General features: G+C 46.3%; 1 protein-coding gene across 1 annotated transcript; it reads right to left on the bottom strand.

Annotated features, from left to right (window-relative positions):
* Positions 1–288: 288 nt before the first annotated feature.
* On the bottom strand, positions 289–20610 carry PDPK1 (3-phosphoinositide dependent protein kinase 1). The gene is made up of 14 exons (XM_033168104.1): positions 20463–20610; positions 16290–16544; positions 15473–15515; positions 15124–15261; positions 13829–13973; positions 12985–13082; positions 12426–12501; positions 11059–11127; positions 10812–10908; positions 9810–9983; positions 5839–6062; positions 5304–5361; positions 4306–4458; positions 289–3829 (listed from the first exon to the last, which is right to left on the bottom strand). Exons 1-14 carry the CDS (start codon positions 20484–20486, stop codon positions 3722–3724), a joined length of 1662 nt encoding a protein of 553 aa, XP_033023995.1. The 5' UTR covers positions 20487–20610; the 3' UTR covers positions 289–3721.
* Positions 20611–23889: the final 3279 nt, after the last annotated feature.

A 23889-nucleotide genomic window follows, 5' to 3' on the forward strand; every position in this document is an offset into this window, starting at 1 on the left:
GCAGTTTCCAATATATTTCCATAGGACATACTGGAAATATGTAATGCAGATAGGGAAATTCAGAAGTTTTGAAGCATGGAATATGCAATGTTTACTTATCCAAACCTAAATTTGCTTTGCTATTTTGGGAACGTGAATGAAGTGCAGATATGTTTTATTCAAACATGCAATACAAATGCTGTGTGTTAGAGATGAAACTGCAAGTTACTGCATCTTAAGTTATACAACTCTTAGGTTTTCCACTTAGAAAGAAATGAGGAAATAAAAAAGTTGAAACTTGAAACAATCACCATAATAAACAGGAGGGTTTTATTATCTGGGATTAGAAACAGTATGCAGACATAAGCATCATCATGCAGCAACAGAAGGAACTCAATTTTTAAGAGGAAAAAGCTCAGAAATAAATACCCCTATAATGTAACTATGAAGTAGCAATAAAACTGGATATTGTTACAACTTTTACTATTGGAGAGTTCAGCTTGATCACCACTTAAAAGTATGTGCACTCCTATGTACAGTACACTTACCTGGGAGTAGGTCCCATAGACTCAGTGGGATTTGCTTCTAAGTACCATGCATACCAAAAGGTTGCAATTGCTTATAATAATTGTAGACAAGAATTAGCTATCCCAAGCTAATTTATATCACTACCCCATGAAATAATTCATCACTGAAGATACTAACCTACGTCTCATGTTTATTTCTATAACCAGAATCAATGCCTGAAAAACCCAGAGCTTCCCATTTGGAACTTTCACTTTGAGCTTCATGGACTTCAGAACCAAGTTTGCATAAACTGAAACAAGCTTTTCACACATTAGTTTGCTCCTTAATTGATAGGAAGCTTCCAAACAATTCTAGTTCTTTCACAATGCAGAAGATGGGTGAATCTGAGGCGTGAGAAGCGGAGTCAGAGGCTGGGTTTGGGGCACAAAAGGTTTGTGCCACCGTTTTACGAGTTAGCAGATCCAGCTTGTCTTCCTGGACCAAATACCTGATGGTGTTGTCTATGTGGCAATTCGAACAGAACTTTTCCAAAACACTCAGCCTTATGTGTTATTTATATACACTTGATTGTAAAAACAACAACCACAACCACCCCTCAAAGCAGTTTAGTAATCCAGTCAAATGCAGCAGCAAAATGCTACCCACCTCCCAAGGTCTAATATTTGCAGCAGTGTGAACTAACTGTGACAAACACGGCTTTTTAAAAGACTATTGCACTTGTCCTGAAAGTGGCTGAAAAGAGATGATTTACTTGAGAGCAAGAGTAGAGTGCTGTTAACTAGATACCTCAACCCTAGTCCAGACTTGAATTAAATTATCACCTATTCTAAAGGCGTCCATTCAGCCACCTGAACCAGCATTTCCGCTCTCTTGCCTTTCGAAGCTTCAGACCTTCTGTGAAAGTGAGATGACTGGATCTCTTTCCCCTTCTCTTGTTCTCCTGTCTGTTCCCCCTTGGTCCAAACTGGCTCTTCCCCTTTAGTGCTATTGTTCTTATGGTCCTCTCCCAATGGCTCTTCTCAAGGCTGGGAGAGACTGCTTGACAGGAAGAGATGGGACACAATTTTTAATGGGGCAGAGATGCTTCCTCTTAATCCAAGTAAATAGCAGGATGCAGCCAGCAAATTTAGGCAAGCCAAGCAGAAAAATGTGTCCTCTGGTGCAGTCACAAAGCAGTTCTGCCAACATAATAGTGTCGCTGGACATTTCTTACTAGAAAGACTCCTTGAATCATTAGAGAGATGAATTGTGCAGAACAATTATCATCCATGGGAGAAGTCAAATCTGTTTGTGTCATCATTTTCCAGAGAGGAGCATCCCAGCATATCTCCTGAGATAATCTAACACAGTTGTGGGTGATGCTAAGTTGCCACTTGCTTTCACCTGATGGGATTCAGTTTTACCAGGGGGTGGGGGGAAGGAAGAAAAACAACCAGCATGACTGACAGCTGTTGGAAGGGGATCCTCACTGCCAAAAGCACTTCTACTTGGCTCCACTACTTCTGGTGGTTTGTTAAGAGTCATGGTTGCACTGCCTAGCTGCAGGAAAAGAATACATCCATGTTCCATGTGATGGCTATTGCAGACAGTGTGCATGTATGAACAAACACATGGGCGTGTCAAAGCTTTACAGGAAAAATGGTCCAACTTGTAGACAAAACTAGAGATAACAGTAGACCAGCCTCATCTGCTCCAGAACTGCTATTCACCTTGTGCTGGTGAAACTTTGAAAAGAGTGGATTCTCTTCTTTCCAGCAACAACCAGACACTCTCCACTTCCAAGTCTACTCTTGACTTTAAGGGCAACCCTCAACTTCAAAATGGAACCTAAATCTGACACCTCTTGCTCAGCACTAGTGAAATATTCTCTCTTATGGTACAAGTGAAAAGTGAACAGAGGTGGTACCAATACTTTTGGGGGTGAGGAAGAGAACTGGTGTCTGGACAAGAACCTGTTCCCCTCCCTGCAAAAAAGCTTAGGCTATCCAGATATCAGAGCACACCATAGAGAAAGGATGCTTGCAGTGAGAAAGCAATATCTTTGCTATGTTACAAGAAATGTTTGACCATAACAGTTTAATAGGAAAAGGACAAAAGAACGATATGAAACATTTGATAGATATGACTCAAGTACCATACACTTCCCCTCCTTTGTATCAACATTTTTACATAAACACAACAATTAGTCTGATTAGTGGAGGGGCTTAAATATATTTAAATCATGTAAAATATTTTCAAAGTTGCTAAAAGGTCTGACGCTTTGCCATTGAACAAGACAGGAATATATTTGTACACCTCATTATACAAAGAGACAACAAATCAAGTCATCAGTTGTACAACCGCACTTCTCTCCCCAGGCACAACAGGCCAGCCCCCTGCAGTGCTCCACCTTGGAAGGAACCAGCTTGCTCTCCCTCCCCCTCTTCGGAAAAGGTGAAGAGTCTATTTACTACATCAATACAGCTTGGTACTAACTAGGCAACCTCTCAGTTAGTATTAGTTAAAAGCATGCTGGTAACTTTAATGCTCCTTAGTTCAACATGTAAATGCATCAAATTAAAATTCCATGTTTAAAATTGTATGAAATTTGATTTCCAGGATTAAGTGCCACATTCAAATTTTCCCTCTCTTACCACCTGTGCCGGAGTGTATCTATCTGCAAAACATGCAATTAGAAGTACCATCCATGGAAAATCCTGCAACTGGACACGGCCTGAAGGGTTCGGCAAGTCCATCCGCTTGTAGCAGCGGTTACAAGTGCTGGATACCAACCAGAGGCCAACTAGAAGGGAGGAAGTGGCAGCAGAAACAATGGTGGCCTCTCACACGGAGATGTTTCAAAGCTCCCTGACGAAACACAGTTGCATGATAAAATCGGAAAGTCACAGTAATAATCCCGCCCCACATGATCTGGGCTGTGCGCGTGGCTTGGCTTAACTCATCTACACTGAAGTCAGCAGTTTGCAGCAGAAGCCAAGGGAGTCTCTCACGGCAGCAAAGAGAGCTGTGCAAGTGTGTGTGTGTTTGGAAGCCTCAACAGAAGCACAAAAGCAAGCAAAGCGACCCTGAATTCCATTGGTTGGGCTTTTCCTTAGAGAAGGAACTAGTTTTGGCCCTGGAGATGGATGTAGGCTGGGCTGGGAAGAGTCCTCAGGCTGGGAGCATGTGGCGCTCTAGCAGCAAGGAGGAAGGCAGGGCACTGGGGGGGGCAGTCTCATTTCGCAGTGTTCTGGTGGTATATGTGTCGCCAAACCTCGTGTATCTTTTTGCACCATTTATGAGCATTCCCACTTGGGTCCATCAGGTAGTATGTCCTGTTAGGCTACAAGTAAACAAAGGTTTAGTGCCTACTCATTCCTGCAGCAAGAACCTAACTAAGCTGACCAAGGCCATCAGGCAGTGCATGGGCTTGGGCCTCCCCTCCCTCCCCTGGGGATGAAGGCTGCACACAGCACTTTGTACATCAGAAGTCTTCCACAGTAAAAACCAGACAATGGACAGGAGCTATTAAAAGGCAGAGGAGGCTGTGTGAGCTAACTCTGGCCTGTGAAGGCACAAGAGTCATCAGTGTGTGGAGCTGTGTCACTGGGGAGCTGCTACTTCAGGAAGTTCTAGATCCATTTTTCAAAAAGGGGGAAGGATCCCACAGCCAATTAAAAGTACTCTGGTTCCTCAACACCTCCAGCACCTCCCAGGAAACACTGGCAGCTGAATGGGCCCTGCTAATACCATACCTGCAAGAGCCCACAGAAAAGGACCGGTCAAGCCAGAACTTGTCAGCAGGAAGGGGTCACTTACTGTGTGAACAAAGAAGGTCTTGAAGTTCTTGGCTTCCGGCCGGAGTTCCAGCGACCAAGGGATCTCTCCTTTCAGAATTTTGTTTACAGGGTCCACATAGTACAAGTGTGGCCCTTCAGTGAGCAGCAGCTGACGTCTGCGAGCAAAGAGCCCCTGCAGAGGAGGACACAACACTTAAGAGCTACGCCAGCGCTGCAGGCCAGCAGCTTCGAAGAAAGGGTCAAGAAAGGCAGGATTCTAGCACCATCACAAGATACTGCTTAGGAATCAACGCTCTCAAAGGGATCATCACAACATCTTCTGAGCAGCTAGTTTCCTCTGCCTCTCTGCCTTTACCACATGCAGCACAACCAGCTCACAGGGCAAGGAAGGGGAAGTACCAATTTTATTTTTTTGCCTTTCCTGGAATAGTCTCCAAACCAAATTTTGGACAAATGATGAAAGGTCTTCAAAGCTCAAACTCTCTTCCAGGCAACACTCTCCTTCCCTGAGAACCTCATTCCCTATGAGAGCAGGGGAACTGTCATCATGGGAGTGGGACCTCCTTGAAGACCCCATCCAACACCCTCTCTGCCTCTCTTGCCGATTCTAGGTCTGGGAACCAACTTGTTCCTGGAGCTCACTTAGATACGCCCACGACTTCTGCCCAATGGGGAGATAGTCAAATATATGGCAGGCTCTGCAAAACACAAGAAGGCCCCCCTCCCCACTGGGTTTTTGTGTGTGTGTGTGTTAGTTACCTAATTACCAACCACCTGGTACACATGGAAGAGCATACAAATAAAATTATGAAATGTGGAGGTCAAGGAGAACAAACAGGGTTACACTCCCCACCACAAACTACTACATTTGGATTATCTGCTTTTGGTTTCTCTAATATATGTTTCTTTCCCCTCCACTACTATGCAGGTTTTTTATTTCATATCTCCAGGTACTTTAGATTGTACAAGTACAATCATTTAAAGAATGAATCCAAGGCACAGGATAAGGTGACTTACCTTCCGTTTGTCAACTGGACCCATTTTCAGTATTAGATTATTTTCTACAAACTGGTGCCTGAGAAGAAAACATCACCTTGTGTTATTTCCATCAATCCATCATTCATTGCCAAGCCATCCACTTACAGGCTTTTAGAGACAGAGTGTCAGTGAGAGGGGGGAAAGTAGCCAGCAGTCAGATGGGCGCTCCTTGTTAAGGGCATTGTGCTCAGCACGCAGAGGGAAAAGGTCTCTAGCAGCACTTTTATGGGACTGTCAGCTCTGGGTCAGATCACATGGCAGAAATTGGCTGCATTTCTAAGCTCTGGCCAATTCAAATGGTCCTGGTTCCCCCTTTTCTAAAGCCCCAGATTCTGCCACCCTCCATTGTTAGGAACACGCAGGTGAGGTGCAAGAGTGATGAAGCTGAACTTTATTTGTGGAGCAGGACAGAGAGAGAGAGAGAAAGAGAGAGAGAGAGCACATGCACACAAACACACATTTGCATAAGCCACTATGGGGGGGGGGGGGAAAACCCACACCCCGCAGTGCTTACCAGGGATTTCCACCAGCCTGCTTTGCCAAGAGTAACCTTTTCTCCTTTTCAGAGAACTGGAGGTCCAGCTCAAAGGAATTGCTGTCGAGGTTGTGAATGTATTGCTCTATGTTGTTGCTGCTGCCTGAGGTTTGTGGGGTGGACGTCTCCGGGGAAGACAAGGACTGAGAAGAGGTGGAGCCAGACACTTGCAGGCAGCCAAACTGACTCAGGAGATTGTCATACTATCAAAACAAGAAAGATAGTTTTCAGAATAAATGGGGGGGGGGGAAGTATGTGGCATCTTACCCTTTTCTTCTGACCAATATTTCTGCCAACATAATATCTAAGTTGTCTTCAAGAGTAAATCCAGCAAGATTAATGGGCCTAAATTAGATGTGGCAATGAATGTGAATAACAATGGATATAACCAATGTTGTATTATTTATTTATTATTCTGAATGCTGTCTTTAAATGCTACTAGTACTATCATTTATTTACTTTGTATAAACACTGTAAGCCCATACTTTAGGAAAGCAACACATTTCATCTGCAAGAAAACAAACGGCTTCCAACATATCATAAAATACTGCATTAGGGGGCTGCCTGCTGTGCCTAGAGCGCTGAGGGAGCCCCCGGGTTCGGGCCGCGCGGCGGCCAATTGTTTGCCGTCGGCGCGGGAGGGCGATGGGCCCTGCCGCCGCCGACACTTTCGTTGGGGGCCTCTCGCTGGGCCTGGCGGGCTGTGGGAGCACCAGGATCGGGCCGCGTGGCGGCCGAAGGGATGACGGCAGGGCGTGATGCGCTCCCGCCGTCGCTGTTGCTGTGGGGGCTTCCCGCTGAGCCCGTCAGGCTGCGGGAGCCCCCAGGGATCGGGCCGCGTGGCGGCCGAAGGGATGGCGGCGGGGCGCCACCCCGTGGAAAGGGAGACCCCGACCCCCCCTGCCGCCCCACAGCTCCCGTCCCAAGGGAAAGACGGGAGCCCTCGGAAGAGGAACACTCATTGCCGCCATCGCAGCCGCCGCCGCTGCCAGCTAATCGCCATCCCAAGGAGAGAAGAGGGACACCCAGGGAAGGTAAAACCTCTTCCCTGGTGCCCATCCGCCGTGCAACCACCGCCAAAGAGGGGAGAGGTAGGCTGAAGAGGGCCACGAAGGGACACAGGCCCAACCCGAACCCACCCCCCCAGCGGCCGGCTCGTCGGAGGAAGGCCTGACTCTCACTGGGAAATACCTCTTCGCCTTACTCTCACCTAGTATTTTTTACTTTATTTTATATATATATATTTATTATTCAAATACATTCTACTTTATTTCTTTTCTTTTTTAAAAAAAACTATTTTTAAAATATTTTTTATTACTAATTTTCCCCCCAATATCTTTTCTTTTTTTCCTTCCCCCCCCCAAACCTGTTTTTTGCTTTTTGGCTTTTTGCCTTGCTCTCCCACACCCCCCCTCTCTTTTTCTTCCTCCCCTCCTTTTTTAATCCAAGGGGGGAAATCCCATTTTTAAAACAAACAAACAAACACCCCCCACAGCTGCTGCAGCCACTCTATTTGAATTTTTATTATTACCCTTTTCTCCCTCTATCCCCCCTTTTTCTTTTCTCTTCCCCTTTTGTTTTTGTTTTCAAAAAAAGGAAAAAGAAGAAAAAGATTTTCCCCCTTTATTTTTATTTTTTAAACTACTACATATTTTTAATAGATATTCTCCCCACCCCACCCCACCCCCAATTTATATTTTTTCCACCCCACTTTTCCATTCTCACCCCCATCTGTTTTCTACCCCGTCTCTTCCTTTCTCTCTTTCCCTTTGTGTCCCTCCCTCTCCCTTTCTAAACCAAATTCCCCCCCACCTTTTTCTTTCTTTCTTAGTTCGCTTGCCAACCTATCTTAGAGGGGGAAGCCCTCTCTCTCACCCCACCCCCAAAAACAACTTTGAGCTGAACCCCAAAAAACGGGGGTAGATCACTGCTGAAAGTAGATCACAGTTTCTTGGGAGTTGGCCACCCCTGGTATAAGACATGTAACTAGAATAAAAATTTAAAAAACCAAGCAAATAATTGTAATAAAGCACTGCTATAATTATATGTAATTTTCCTAAAATTTTGGTTTCATTCGCCTTTCCGTGCTGAAATGGCACAACCTGAACGACCATGGCTTGCGCCCCCCCCCCAGTTTTGATCCTAGGTACGCCCCTGAGTCAATGCAAAAAAGTAAGAACTTATTCTTGTTGTTTTTACTGATTATACTTTGCATTGGCTCCTATACGTTATTTATTATTATTGCATTAAGGTAAGAAACAATATATGCAGCGTTATATTTGTTTTAAATGTCGCAATGATTTTGCGGCTCCCAGTTGTTGTTTTTTCCTTTGGTAACGGGTCCAAGTGGCTCTTTTTGTCTTAAAGGTTGCAGACCCCTGATTTAGGCTGAAAAATTGCCTCAAACATGGGGGCGTCTTATACACGGGAAAATACGGTGACTGTGTGGCCATCTTTTATTTTACTCAGTACATCACTTTTGCCATCAAGGCAAAATCCCACTCATTTTCTGGCCACTTGTTCTGCTGTTAGTGATATTCTCCCTTTCTTTGCTTAAAAACAATCTTGCTTCAATTCACAAATGGGACTAATTCCTTATGCTCTGTCTTACTGAGGCTTCAACACAATTTAGTGAGGCCAGGACCTAAAGAGGTTTCATAATCTATAGGCTGTAAAATGCTTTATCTGCTTCCACTTTTTAATAATAGCATTAATAATAACCACCTCCCTTTTCCTGTTGACACTTCCAGCACATGCTTGTACCAGACTTTTTCTATTTTCCTTTCCAGTTATGCTTAAGAAAATCAGCAGGTTTCCCAAGATTTTCACCGGAATGATTTTACCTATATTCTGCAGCTATTTAACTAAATGTTATGGGTGATTTGCAAGTCATAAGAGGCTATTTTAAATCAAGAGGCTCCAGTAGACTGATTTCAATGGGTCTACTATTGAGTACGACACTGAAACACTGGGTATCACTCTGCATCGTAATAAAGGGTTGTTTTACCCAATTTCTCCAAATCAGCTAATTTCCTCAGAGCAATCCTCACCCAATCAGGGTAAGGCACAGTAGAGTGTGATGGGCAGCATAGCCATTGCTCCATCAGTTGCACATATCAATCAGGACAGATGTGGGGACAAGCAAAACCTTGCTCCACACTATAGTCCATCCTGGGACTACTGATAGCAGTGGAGCCAGTTCAGTCCTCCCTCTCCAGAATACCCCATTTGTCAGGCAGCATGAGAAACTCAGTGGTGCTGGAGGAGTGCTGCTGAGGCCACTCTGAACAGCAGAAGATCTCTGCCCTATGCATCCATGCTGCCCACCCCCAATATGGCAGGTGAGGGGGCTCGGATCATAGCCTCATTTCTTGATTCACTATCTACATAATTTGTTTTATCACCCATCTTATGTTAAGACACTCAAGCCATGTATCAGAAAATTCCCCATCTCCAAATTTTAAAGCCTCTATCTCCTTCACAAATTTCACCAGCAATCCCATATTTTTAACCAGCTGGAAACTAGAACATTTCCTTTTAGTTGCTTTGTTCTATTTCATTGTCTCCTCACAGTACTTCAATGTATCACCCTTTAACCCTCCACTTGCATGCAGAAATTCTGAGAGAGAGGGAGGAAGCTGGGAAGTAGCTCTGCTTTCAGCTCAGCATCCAGCATCTGCTCTCACCCTCTGGTCATGTGAACTGGACAAGTGAAAGTGAGGGTGACAGAGGAGCCAAGGATTAGACCAGAGCAAGAACTACAGGCCTATTTCTCTCTTGAAGGGTGCAAGGGTATTGCAGAGACCTCTATGGAGCATGATAGATCAAAATGGGCACTCCTACCACGACTGCTGAGATGGATGGAGAAGGATGTGAGGCACTCACAAAGGCAAACTGCCCTTCAGGAGCCTTTGATCTCCCCTGGCATCAGTATCAAAGCCTGCACTTACATTTCCATAGCAATCCTCATCATCTTCTGACATTGCGGGCAAATATGCAGTGAGCTTGGGTGGTGTCTGAAGATGCAGATTCTCCCAGGTGATGGAGTCGAAAAAGGGGTGGGCCTTCAAGGGCTCATATCCTCCCATTTCTTCACAGCCTAACCTCTTGGTAGCATCTTGGACCTGGTTAAGCGAAGACACAAACTGGAAAGACTCAGGGGGCGTTTCTTGGTGACTTAAGTTAGTCCACCTCTGTGGACAATCTGTTAATATGGGACCTTTGATGTACCTAGTAGATGTGAGACTCCAGGAAGGAGGACAATTGAGATTTCTTCTCCAAGCACCCTTTCATGGTGAGTCACAAGGGGCTTTTGCAATAACCCGTGAAACAAAGGCTTGTAGGTTTAACTGGCGTAAATCAACGGGATAGAGATCCTCTCAGGGAACTGGTCATGAAGTCAACTAGCTTTGCTCTGCTTCCTGGAGCAAGTGGGAGGCAAGTGGCCAATTAAAAGAGAAAGGCGACAGGCTAGAGGGAAAGGAATGCTGGTTGCTGGCCTTGAAGCTGACATCTGTATCATATGGTTCTTGTGGTGATAAAACCCTGAACACCAACTGACTGAAAAGTTCCAGCTAGTTTTGGGAACAAAGCTAACAGTCTAGTTCCATGAGGGAAAGTAGGGGGGGCCTTAGCTGGAAATTAATACCTCAACACAAGGTATAGAGGAGTATATCTGTGGGTCGGGGTGAGGCTGGGAAGCGAGAGGGCAGAAAACCCCATGGGAAGGCGGTGGGGAATAAGAAACAAGGCCCTGAAGATGCTTTGTGGAAAAGCAGGAGGGACAGGAAACAAGTCAAAGGGGCAACAGTTGGGGGCGGGACTCTGAAGCCTAGAGGGCCAAAACACTGGCTGGGGTAGAACAGCAGCAATGAGTACCACATTTTGTGCAAGTTATCTGACTGGAGGCTTCTGGCATGCATTTGAAACTTTTGACAATACAATTCATTTACCAGAAGCTTTTCTACGAGATCTTTTGCCTTCGGAAAGAACTTCTCTGGGAATTCATACTCCAGTTTGATTATCTTCTGGAATATAAGATATTCATTTCTGCAAAAAGGATGGGAAAAAGTAAAGTTACATCTATGCAAACATTTCCTATTAAGTCTACTTCAAGGTTGAAACTATACCATCCTATGGGTACATGGGCAAACACTAACTTGATGGGAAGTCTGGCACTGGTGTGCTCCAAAGTCTTACCCAGCTCTGAATGGTGGTAATCCTGCTACAAGCTGGTATACGATGCACCCAAGAGCCCACAGATCCGAACTTCATCATCAAGACAGGCAAAAAGATGAGGAGGCAAAGCAGAAGAGTTAGCACTGTGGGCATATCCAATTTCACCATCTCCTAGTTCAGGCACCCACAACAAAAGCATACAACATATTTCCTTTCAGGTGAGCTGCAAATTCCCCTGGAGTATCAGACTCTAATTTACTTGGAATGCCTGATAAAGGCACCTTGAAGAAAAGGTGTTCATCCCTGGGTGCTTCCCAAGGATCTGATGCAGAAGCTGCCACTGTGCACTTCCTGAACCAGATCTATGTATTTCCTCACCTTGGGGTAGGCTCCCATAGGAAGGATGGAAACAGCAGAAGAGAGACTTCAGCAAGGTCCCAATAGGGCTGAGCGCTATCAGCGTTTCAACATTGCAGTGTATCGCCAGCCAAACATCACAGTTTGGTGACATACTGTGATGCTGAAAAAACAAGATGCATTGGCCTCTCCCCGCAAAACACCGGGTGAAACTGCCCCAGCTCTCGAGTACTGAGGCAGTTTCACCCAGACTCGTGGGTTAGGACAATGCAACTTGTTTGCGCCGGGCTGGGGGCTCCTTTAACTGCTCGACTGAGGAAAGGGTAGCTGCACACTCCTCAGCCGAGCAGTTGAAAGATGCATAGGGAGGAAACAGCTGTACCAGCACCTTGCCAATAGAGCTTGTTTCTCCCTCTCCATCGTATGAGGGCTGTATTGGGACCTAGGCCTGGGTGATATATTGATATATTGCCCAGGACTGCTATGAGGAGTAGACTGCGATGTCGGCTTCACTCAGTGGTATATCGCTGGTGAAACCACCACTGCTCCCGAGTCCCTCTGCTAGCAGCACCTGCTGGAGGAAGGACCCGTTTTGGGCAATATATTGATATATCGCCCAGGCCTAGGTCCCAATACAGCCCTTCGAAGAAGATCCCAAGCTGAATAGGTGCTTAAAAAAATTTTAAATGGCTCACAAAGAGCTTCCTAATTCTCTATGTCTTGTTTAATGTACAAACCAAGTAAAGTGGCAAGAGACTGCAGCAATAAAACATGATGACAATGCTTAGACCGTCTAGTCTCATGTTTTGCTGGTATGTTATGTTAAATCCAAGGGCTAATGAACTATTCATATTACAGGAAAATAGACAAAAGCAATCCTAAGAGCCATTGTCATGCTGTTCAAAAAATTTCAGTGTTGATTACGCAGGAGGCACTGAGGCACAATAATGGAAATAGGCCTCACCCATTTGCCTTGAAGATCTCTCTCACAGTCATAAAACCCCTCTACAAAGGCAACGTATGTAACTCACCTTTTGCAGGCAGACTTCTCTGTTAACAGCTCTGGAGACACATACTGTGCTGTCCCAACAAAGGAGTTCGCCCGTGCTGAAGAAACCAAGATGCAAGTAAGCATTTAATCATTCAAAATGTCCTTTCAAGGTCCTCATGAAGGCTTGGATGTGTTCATTTGGAAACAATGCTTTCATTTTTGTTGTGCAATTCAAATTTCATCAGCTTTTATTAACTCTATTTGTAAGCATCCAATGTTACATAATGACTTGTTTTCCAAGCGCTCCCCGCCCCCTCAACACTAAGCATTACTAAGCAGTATTTCACCCCATGGGCACCCCACTATCACCTGATTTCAGCTGCCCCATTTTAGTAACCCCCCAGGTTTCCGCATAGAAATAATTTCATAGATGTCCTCTCCGATGTCATCTCCTGCAGTATAGCTATTTTATCTTTACTCAATAAAGAACCGCCATAAATCCCATTGAGACGTAGCATCGGATACTGTGGTCAGTTTTAAGGAATTTGAAACTGCAGAATGTTGCTTTAGTCGTTCACAGGTTGAGAAATTGCACCCACCTCGCTTGCTGTCTGCAGACAATACTTTTGCTGTCCCAAAGTCTGTAATCTGAATGTGCATGTCTCCGCTGAGCAAAATGTTTTCTGGCTTCAGGTCCCTGCAAAAGGCACAGCTGGGAATAAGCCATGCATGCACAGTCATGTCCTCACCAACTATATGTGTCCCCGAGTTGTCAATGTAATGCCCTAACCATGGAAAGCTGATCCCCCCCCCCAAAGTTACAGCAGCTATCTAGGAAATTAAGGCTGTCCTTTGGCCCTTACTGTCTCTGCCTGTTCTGGTAGGTTTGAAGTAGATTCCTACCTGCTCCTCTGCCTGGCATTGGGAGCTGCTTCCCAAATGATTAGGAGGGGACTGGACAGCAGGGGGACATGGAGCAAATCTGAATGTTAGACCATGCTGAGTTCTTCTCTTCTGCCTTCTACTGTAGGCAGACAAGGAGTACGGAAGAGGCGCTACATTTACTCTGCTAGTGACCTGGCAGAATGGGACATCCCTCTCCTCTACAAAAAAAAAACCAAGGCGAAAGGCGACAGAGGGAGGGAAAGAGAGAGATATTTCAACTGTTCAAAATCCCCATCTAGTGCTGAATACTTTGTACCCCAAGACAGCCAATGCCAAGTGCCAAATTAACTAGGCTGGTGTCGCCACAGGTGAGGAATGCAGGAAAGCCAGGAAGTCTCAACAAAGGTACCTAAGACACTGCTTGCTTGCTTGCTTGCTTGCTATGGAAACTTTTGAGTTTTGAGCCACCAGGAAAAATATATCAGGAGGGCAACAAACGGTAACTATGACAACAGCAACAAGAACCAAGAATAGATGGATTTAAATTCATTATATTACCTGTGAATGATTCCCTTTCCGTGCAAGTACTCTAATGCACACACAATTTCAGCAGTATAAAACCTAGTACATGTTTCATCAAATGAGCCAATCTTCCGGATGTATTTTAGAAGCTCTCCATTTTTGGCGTAGCTAAGACCAAAATCTGAATACTAAGTTAAGGATAATTTATACTGTGAATCTCTAGACCCCAAAACACAAAGGCAGATAATCTGGGGCAATGTTAGAAGGGATAGGTGGTGATGTGCTTGGAAAGAGAAGGTTGGACTCTGCACACAGCCAAAGATTTACCGTATTGGCCCGAATATAAGCTGCACTTTCCCCCTAATTTCGGACCCTGAAAAGTTACAGTGCGGCTTATATTGGTGACTTTTTACCATATGTTGCTGAAAGCAGCTGGGGAGCGCGTGCTTGGCGGTGGGGGGGGGAGCGGCGCCGCCTCCCAGCTGGTTGGCGGTGGGGGGAGGGAGCGGCATGCCCACTTCCCAGCTGGTTGGCGGTGGGGGTGGAGCATGCACAGGCCAACCAGCTAAGGAGTGTGCACACCACCAACCAGCAGGGAGACAGGCATGCTCCCCCCCCCACTGCCAAGCAGCTAGGGAGCACGCACACCACCAACCAGCTGAGAGGTAGGCACCCAGCTACCCAAGCCAGTGCTGGCGCTCGGCTCTGAGCACGTTCCGTGCCCGCCTCCTGGCACTACTGCCCTGAATGAGGGGCAGCCAGCACCAGCTTGGTGGCCGCACCTGCAAATAAACCTTGAATTTTAAGTGTGCAGCTTATATTCGGGCCAATACAGTACAGCGGTTAACTTAGTCTCCAACCATTTTGGGACAAGGGGCACATTTGGAGATAAAAGAAACTTGTGGACACCACAAAATACATATTCCACAGAAGAAAAACTGGTGGTATTCAGAAACAGCCCCATATACCTAAAAGGCAAAACACAGACAAATAATACACAGTAAAAACAACAACAAACCTCCTCCCACCACAAAAACTAGGTAATCTCATCAAACAAAAAAGATGTAAATATCAATTAAAAAATAAAAAGTGGGAGAGGGAGGCTGAGTGGAGTGCCTTAAGGCACTGTCATACCCATGGGGGGCCCAAGATTCGTCCTCTGCCAGGTTTACAAGATTTAAGATTTTTCACATTTGTATCCTGCCTAAGAATTCTGGTACAACTATTTTGAAAACATCACTGGGTTAGCAAATGAAGGGAAATGGTTCTTTTTTTTCACACAGATTGTCCCAACAAATATCACCATGAAACATTTCCATCCAGAAGGATACAGAGCTTCTCATCATCCTGAAAGGTGAAGTAGAGATTGACAAAGAAAGGGTGATCCAGGCAAGACATGATATCTTTCTCTCTATTCACGCATGGCACCTTGCCCTCTTTTATGATGTGGCGCTTCTCCAGAATTTTAACTTTTAAAAAGACAAATAAGTTACAACACACTTGGGAAACACACAGTGAAGCTGAAAACTCATCTGCTCTGCTTGACTATGAAGCTACACTTAGAGAGCAGCTTCCCACAACAGCAGCAGCAGGCGTAACCTAGACTTCCTTTGGCTCCATTACGAGGACAGGACATCATCCATCTAAAATCCACACCCTAATGAAGAAAGGGTTACTCACTGGCATATTCTCTGGAGGTAGACAATTCTCTGGCCAAGAAGACCTGTTAAATGGGAAATAAGAACTGCCTTATGTTTTGCGCGCAACTAAGATCCCACAAAAGGTCTCCAACCTATTGAGGGGGTGAGTGGAAAAGGGGAATTCCACCCACTGGAGCCCAGGGCCCCAAGGGACCATTGCTCTATCCACACCAGTTACATCAGCCAGTCTCATACACATTCCCAGCACACCCTAAAGACAACATGTAGGAACTGTTCTGGTGGTTCTCCCGACTTCCTAGGACTTTTCTGGGGGGCGGGGGAGTAGGAGTCACTGCACTGGCCTTTGCTAGTGTGCTTGGTTAGTTGAATCTGGTCCTTTATGTCCAGAAGGGAAGAGGCAAACCATCATTTTGTAAGAAGTCCTAAAATCCAGGAATCCTAAGGTACCCAAGAGGTTTTTTGTTTTTGGGGGGGAGGGGGCAAGCAATGAAGCATCACAGGGGTGGAGAGTCAAAACCTGCCAATGGAACATGTGCACAACAGCAGGGGTTCAATGAGGACAGACAGAGATGGTAACCTCTTCACACTAAAAGTCTGGTGTGAGACTGCAGGGGCCACAAGAGGACAAAAAGCATCACAACAGCCAACAGCTGTGAACATTATTCCTCTGACCTCCTGCAGAGTCAAGTAGAACCTTCCTCCGGGCAAACTGGTGTGCAAAGTGCTTTCCTTAGAGAATGCTAAGGGGGGGGGGACTGTCTGAGTGATACACAAAGGCCAAATGGCTGGCTTCTGCCATGACACTCCCAGAACCCACAGTTGCAGTAGATACTCACTGTTGAGAAAGACCCTTCACCCAGAATCTTGACAAAGTTAAAGTCCTCTGGGCGTTTCTTTCGAGGCTGTGGAGGTTGCTGCAAGGATTTTTCACTCCCCCTTGGCTCAGCCGTTGTGCCCTCCATGCTCAGTCCCTGCCTGCTGCTACAGGGAGCAGCAACAGGTGAAGGGCTGGGATCTGCCTGGTTCCTCACCATTGATGGTGACGGGCAGGAACATAAAACCACGCTGGACTGGATTGGAACAGCATCGTACTGAAGGAAAGAGAAAGAATGTACATGATGCTGCAGCTTGCAATCTATTAGCCACACATCCCCGTATAAAAGTTGGAAATATGCCAAAGTTCAGGAGTGCTGCTCCCCACAAAAAAGGGGGGGCTACAGGCACCTACTGGCGATCATGGCAGCTATGCTGCTACATTGCTGTGATTCCATAGATCAAGCATGTACAAAACACACAAAAATGGCCACCTCATGACTTGAATTTCAAGAGTCAAGAGTTGCCACCTTACTGCTTCACAAATAATTACTATTATTAATTACACACCCTTCACCCTAAGGTCCCAGCATATACTTGAATCTATAAAAGCCAAAGTCTTTCAGATCACAGCAGGTCTTCAGAGATCTGAAGGCTAAAGGAATCCAACCCACAAAGTTCGGAAGCTGCCTGAAGAACTTGGTAAGTCTAACACAGACATCCAATTAGCTAGAAAAACTGAAACAGTCTGAAACCATTTGGCGTTTTAATATTTGACACGCAAACCAGTGAAAAGAGCAGCTTAGATGAAATAATAATTCTGCAATTCAAGGGTTAAAAATATCCTTACATAACCAAAGACACCAGAGACTAAAGATGGGACCTTCTGCATGCTAAGCAGGTACACTACCTACTAACTTACAATTCCTCCACTATTTTATTATGATGTGCTCGTAGGACCTCTGGTCATTCTGTCATCTTACAGTAGAATAGTAGCCTCCAAACTACATTCTAATAAGAATTATGAGAAAAAGTAAATGTTTTTGACTGGAAGCGTAGCATATTGAAAACTGCTATAGTGAATGTATGGAATTGTGCTTCACTGATTGCTTGGTGCCTGTTTTTTCATCAAAACACAGGAAACTACTGATACCAAGTCAGGCTAATTGGTCTATCTAATTCAGTATTGTTTACATTCAGAGGTATTTCAAATATCCAAAGTCAAGCAGCTTCCCCATTTACATCAGGAAGCTTTTCATTATCAACAAGTTCAACTTTCAGACTTTCCTTTAGACTCTTAACTTTAAGGAAATTAAATGAATGATTAATTCTTTCCTTCCTTCAGTGTTGCTATTTCTTCAGGTGAGAGGAGTTTATAAGATGTCAAGGCTCCTCAGAAAACCCAAGTTTCCACATCAGACTGGCTGAAATATTCCTATCCATTTCACATTGCCATTTCAATTTCTGAACAGTTTATCAAGGTCTGCCATCCAGGTCTGAATCCAGTTTCAGAGTAAAAATAGTGTTCCAGATTGAATAAATGAGCTAACTTGTAATGGGCCATGGCTTTAATGTTTGCCTTATTACATCCCACTCGCTCTTGCCAATGCCAAAGAAAAGTACCCAGGCCAGGTATGTGTAGGTTTGAAAGTGTTATAAAAATCATGCTGACACACATTGAACAGAAATACTATTGCCTAGATAGCAGTTCCTCTACGACTGTAGCTTATTACTTCTAACATGATTTTTAAAATGCACACACCCTTGTTACACTTACCCAGCAACTGAAATTTTATGCTGGTTTCAACCCCCATTTGAATTTTGAGTCCAGCCCATGATTTTCATTAAGTGTCAAAGGCTATATATCAGCAACAGACCACAGATAAAAAGCATCAATATGGCGTGAAGCTAACTGCTTTTAATTAACTGCAGTTACTTTTATTAATCACTTCTGTTTTAACTGTTTTGTTTAGTTTTAAGAGGTTTAATGTGATTTTAATGGGATGATTATTTTATTATGCTTTATCTTTAGAATAATTGTGTTCCAAGAGAAAATATACATAGCAGATAATTAAAAATAAACATAATAAATAAAGAACTACAGGCTCTCTCAGGAGTCACAGCATGTGGTTGACTTGCCCAGGTAATGAGTTCTGTAGCCAGATAGATGGTATACAGTTCAGCAGCTGTTGCCACTGCTTACACCCAGCCTTGAGAAGTCTGGGATCACCAGTGAAATGCAAGTTTGTTTTGTAGCAGAATGATAACATTTTGGCAACTGCAGTATTTTATGCTCACAGCAAACAGCAGGCAATATACATATATATAATCCATGCCCTGGCAATATACAATGGAGCTTCTTCTTCAGTATGGAACTTAACAGTTTGTGAACAGGGCCTACAAATTTCAAGGCAGAGCCATCCCTGGACTCGGAAGACCCACCATGTGGGATGCTAAAATCCAAGAAGCTAAGACAGCCTTCCTCAACCTGGTGCCCTTCTGATGCCTTGGACTATGATTTCAGCACTGCCATGCTGGGTGCAGCTAATGAGAATTGTAATAAAAACATGTGGAGGGTATCAGGCTCAGGAAGTTTGATCTAGGATGGTGTTACATCTGCCTATCTCTGGAGAACACAGGATAAGCAAGTGTACACTCACTGCACACAATACATAATGCTAGGCAGATGCACACACAAACTGCACAAGAAATCTGGAATCATTTTCACATTTAAGTCATTCTACAGTACTAAGAAAAGTCAAGTAAGCTGATGAAAGTGCAAAGGACACAGGCACACCTGTGACACCTTGCTACACACCTGTTTGAAGTCTGATGGTGGCATAAAGTCGCACAATTCTGCAGAAAAGGCCATGTTATAGAACTTGTGGTTTACATGTATAAAAATGCCAGGCTCTGTTCCATTCAGATTAAACTACTGTTGCCCAGCTCAGGGAATTTTTGGTTGGATGAGTCATTAATTTGATTCAATACAAGGCAGAGTCTTCTATGCCTCCTATGGCATATGTACTCATGGGTGGCATTTGCATTTTTAATCCTGCTGATAGCAAGAGGTCATATGGAAACAACATCTACACTTCCTCAAACACATGTGACATAATGTGAGGACTGGGTAGCTGCCTGTCCTGTGCCGGTTTTCACCAGCTGATATGTATTTGTAAGTAAGCGGGAATAGGTTGGAGTTGGTGCCACAGAACAAGGGGCACTTTTTACTAAGTGACACATGAACAGCCATGACAGTGGCCAACTGTGTTAATGAATGAAACTACTGGGAAGAATGGTAATAACTCAACAACTTTAAATCAGGATGTGAAACAAATTTGAAGTAGAACAGGCTGAAAATGAACGCCTCTGACAAAAAGCAGCAAACGCTACACATATATTGAAAAAATAAAGAATTCGCTCTACAGCAGCACCTCCTAAGGACTGAGCTTATTAGATCTCACCTCAGCTGTGAATCAACTGGGCATCCTTTGCATGACGTCTGCATTACAGAATCGCTCCTTAACTAATATACTGTATAAGAAGTTTCTTTGACCACTGGAAGATTCAGCTTTTCAATCCCTCAGGACTAGCAAGGCCCCCAAAACGGTGGGCCAAGGCGCCACACTGCTCTACCGCTAAAGCTAAGCCCGGAATGTGGCCGAAATCGCAACCTCCGTATCGCCCGCGACAGTCGGAGGCGCCAACACCCAATGCACACCGGAAGACGAGCTGCCCTCTCCGTTGCCAGCAGGGGAAGGAGGTGGAATTCCGAGGGCAAATAGGCGTGCCCCTCCCCGCCTAAGTGGGGCACTCACTTCACGGGGACCCCGCGCCGCCACGCGAAACAAGGGAGGCTCTGGCCGAGGCCTATCTGCTTGCCTGTCCAGGTAAGAAGACAGGAGGCCAAACACCGGGGGGGGGGGAGCTCAGGGCCCGGCCGGCTCCTCCGCAGCTTTCGCTTCCGCGCTGTAGACCTGGGCCCCGCCCCTCTCCGGCCAGGATCCCAGGCTGATCCCGAGGCGCTTGCAGAGACCCTGGCCAAGAGGAGATCCAGGGTCGGGGAGCGGCGAACCCCACCTTCCCTCCGCCAGAGGTCCCGCTCGCGCCGCGGCCTCCCGGAAGGCAGCGCAGGCCAAGCGGCCGCTCCTCTCCTCCCCTCGCCCCTTCCCCGCCGGCTCCCGCGCGGAGCTTACCAGGGGGCTGCCGGTGCTGGCCATGGGCGCGGGCTGCTCGTCCCTCTGCCCGCCCTCCGAGCGAGCGAGCGAACGACTCGGCCGCGCTCCAACCACAGAGTCCGACCCAATGGGACGCCCGCGTCCTCCGTGAATGACGTCGGCCACAACAATGCCCTCTTCCGCTAGGGGAGGGCGGGCCTTCCGCCCGCCTCCCTTCAGCACTGGATGGGCACCGAGGCACTCAGCCACGTCTCGTCGGCTCACGCGAGACTGTCTTGCGCTTGCGCCAAAGAAGCCGGGAGGAGGGAGGGGGGCGAGTAGAAAGAGGAGCAGGTCAGCTGACCAGCCGGCTCCGCGGGAAGCGGGAGTGAAGCAATGCGCCACGCCCACTCGCTTTAACCACAATGCCTCTGGTTCGCCCCCCCCCTTTCGACGTTGGCAAACCGAAAGGGTAGAGCTGCTCAGTAGGGAGGCATCACGTTCAGGAGCGGTCAGTCCGGGGACGCCACCCGTGGAGGACCCGGAGCCAGCTGGCCTGCTGGCTTCATTCCTCACTTGGCTCGGCCGGAGCTCGGGAAGCTGGAGGGCGGCGAAGAGGCTTGCAAGCCCGGGACTCGACTTCTCCGTCTCCTCTCTCCCTGCCTCAGCAGCGATGAGACCCTCCTGTTGCTGTCGCTGTTCTTACTCTCACAAAAATAGTGCAAGAGCCCCTGAGTACACCAGCCTTCAATATAAATATTCTCAGGGCTACTTGCACCAATAGAAAGCATCTAATATAACAAGATACTGTAATATTTATTTCATCACCTCATTCCACAAAGATCTCATTGCAATTTATATCATTACAGGAAAAATATACAGCAGAGGTTTCCAAGCATTTCATGTTGATGACACACTTTTTAGATATGCATCGTTTTTCAATACATTGAGTTTTACTAGCAAACCAGAGGTTAAACTAATGCCCAGGGAACAGTGCGGGGACTGTTCGCGCAACACACACGTGTTTGGAAAGCTGGTATACAGAATACATACAAACTGAAAACAAATCATGTAGGATATTGAAAAGTTGAAACAACAAAACAGCCTTGACATAACAGTTCAGCAAATACCACCTGCCAGCAGCAGAAGAGAGAAGACCTCAACCATCAAATGTCGGAATCAATAACAGTCTTGGCCTGGCAACCCCCCCAAAAATGGCAGTGATAGTGCCTAGTGGGTCTCCTTGGGAGGGGCACTCCTGAAAATACCGTTTCTCCTGTACTGGAGGGGGAACTCTGAAGAGAAGAGCCTGGCTGTCAGATTAGATAGATGATCCATATAGCCCAGTTTCCTGTGTTCACAAAAGCCAATTGGATGCCCCAAAGCAAAGCTCTCAAGCAGGACCCTGGTGTACCAGTTTCTAGCAGCTGGTGCTATTCAGAAGCATACACCCACTGGCCATCCCAGCAGTGATCCATTGGAAGGCACATGGAATAGGTTGGAGTGGAGAACCACTTCTTTCTCCTCAGCTTCTTTCTCTGCTCACCAGCATTAAAAGGCCATATAATGGGTATGGAGGCAGGCAGGAACCAGACACAAACAGTTACTTCCCAAAAGTTTAAACTTCTGTAATTTCAAGAATGTACTACCAGCAGGTGTCGCCTTTTTGTACGAGCTGCTTACTGGATGCATTTGTAACTTCAAGGAATAGTCATCCCACATTCAAAAGAGGTTCACTGAAGGCACTTTGTGGGGGATGGGATGTCCAAATTGGATTCAAGAGGTTCTCTAGTTGGATTTCCAAGTGGGCATCATTGTCAGAGCCACAAGCAGCCCCTGTGCCAGACTGCAAGCTAAAGTGAAGATCTAGAAAACATTCAGTCTCTGGCACACTAGTAACTTGAGGGAAGGAGGCACTGACTCCTTCCCCAGGAAATAAAGTTTGATAACTATGATGGCCAGCCATTTCCTTTCTCCTTGGATGTGAATGCCTGACCCTCTCCCCCCACCCACCCACATCCTGTCCTGAAACTATGCCACCCCATTCTCTGGGCTTCGTCCATGCAGTGAAAGAGCATAGGTGTTGTAGGGTGGTACAGGGCTGAAAGATGGTCGTATTTCACTATAGCTGAGGGTCTAGTGATAGAACACAGTCCTGAGGGTGTGAGTCTGGAAGTCATTGATTCAACTCTCAACCCAGCAATCTTCTCATGGCAGGAGAACATCTAACTGGTTTTCTGGCCTTTTACGCCTTTTGGTTTTCTGGCTGGCCCCAGAGGGTATGGGGCTCTAGTCTATGGATGTCTGCACTCATGAGATAGCCTGGGCTGTAGGCCTACTTTCAAAACAATTAACCAGCTTAGATCTTTGCATGTGATTAGAACATATCTTTCTTGAAAATGCTGAGCAGAGCAGATCGGAGCTTCTGAGTAGAGCTCTGATTGGAACTGATTAGCATCTGTGGCTGCATCACATGCCAGGAAGGGATGGGGTTGAGTGAGGCAGGCATCTGCTCAAGGCTGCCAGGTGCTGGGGTAAGGTGAGGAGGAGGTGTTTGGCATTCATTGGGTTAGAAATGTCTCAGTATCTCACCCTCCTACTACTCTCCTTGCCCCCCAGCTTGGGAAGAGTTATTGAACAGGATGAAGAAGGTAAGAGAAAGGAAGCACAGTTGCCAAAGGCTGGTTGGCCCTCTCCCCCAGCCTCCAGCAAAAGACTTGCATGATGCTGCTTGCATTTGACTGAGGCAAGATTACCATTCCACCCAGGGGGGTGCTTTCAGCGCTGATCTACTGATTGCTCCCCTCCCTCACAGCAGCATGGAAGAGGTCTGCAGAGATGTGTGTTGCTGCTGCCACTGCTGCTGCACCACACAGATAATAAAACATCCTTCCTGGCAGCAGTCATGGAAGATAAAAAGCCCCAGCTTGGGTCATCTTGAGTTTGCAGTTAGCCACTCTCACACTGGAGGCAACACAATCTAATTTAGGCTGATAGTACCTGTTGTGAAACCCCTCCCACCTGGGAAAGACATGGCCAAGACCAGGTGTCCCCAGACTTACCGGACCTTGGACTGCTTCCTCCAGTGCCAATCGGAGAACGGGGGAGCACATGCCCACACGCTATTTCTGGCGCACTTTCGGGTTGGCGCAATGCTGGAAATAGCTTGTGTGCGTGTGCATGGGCCTCTGCAGACCCAGAAGTGCGCTGGAAATGACGCGCATGTGCACAAGCTATTTCCGTTGCTCCGCTGACCCAAATGTGGGCCGCCGCGCCGGTAAGAGCAGGCAGCGGGCGTCACCGGGGGCCAGATAAATGAGCCCCTCGGGCCGCATCTGGCTTGTGGGCCTTAGTCTGGGGACCCCTGGCCAAGACTAACCAGTTCCTCATACCTGATCAATAGCAATTTGGCGGGGGTGGAGGGGAGAGTGTTTTTCCTCTGACCTCCATGGGAATGGAACCGAGC

This window comes from Lacerta agilis, chromosome 13 (assembly GCF_009819535.1).
Source record: "Lacerta agilis isolate rLacAgi1 chromosome 13, rLacAgi1.pri, whole genome shotgun sequence".
NCBI lineage: Eukaryota > Metazoa > Chordata > Lepidosauria > Squamata > Lacertidae > Lacerta > Lacerta agilis.

Coding starts and splice junctions, on each gene's coding strand:
- PDPK1 (XM_033168104.1), bottom strand. CDS start 20,486: ATGGCCAGCACCGGCAGCCCCCTG. Junction 16,545..20,462: donor CCAGCACCGGCAGCCCCCTG/GTAAGCTCCGCG, acceptor TCTTTCCTTCAG/TACGATGCTGTTCCAATCCA. Junction 15,516..16,289: donor GTGAAGGGTCTTTCTCAACA/GTGAGTATCTAC, acceptor CCCATTTAACAG/GTCTTCTTGGCCAGAGAATT.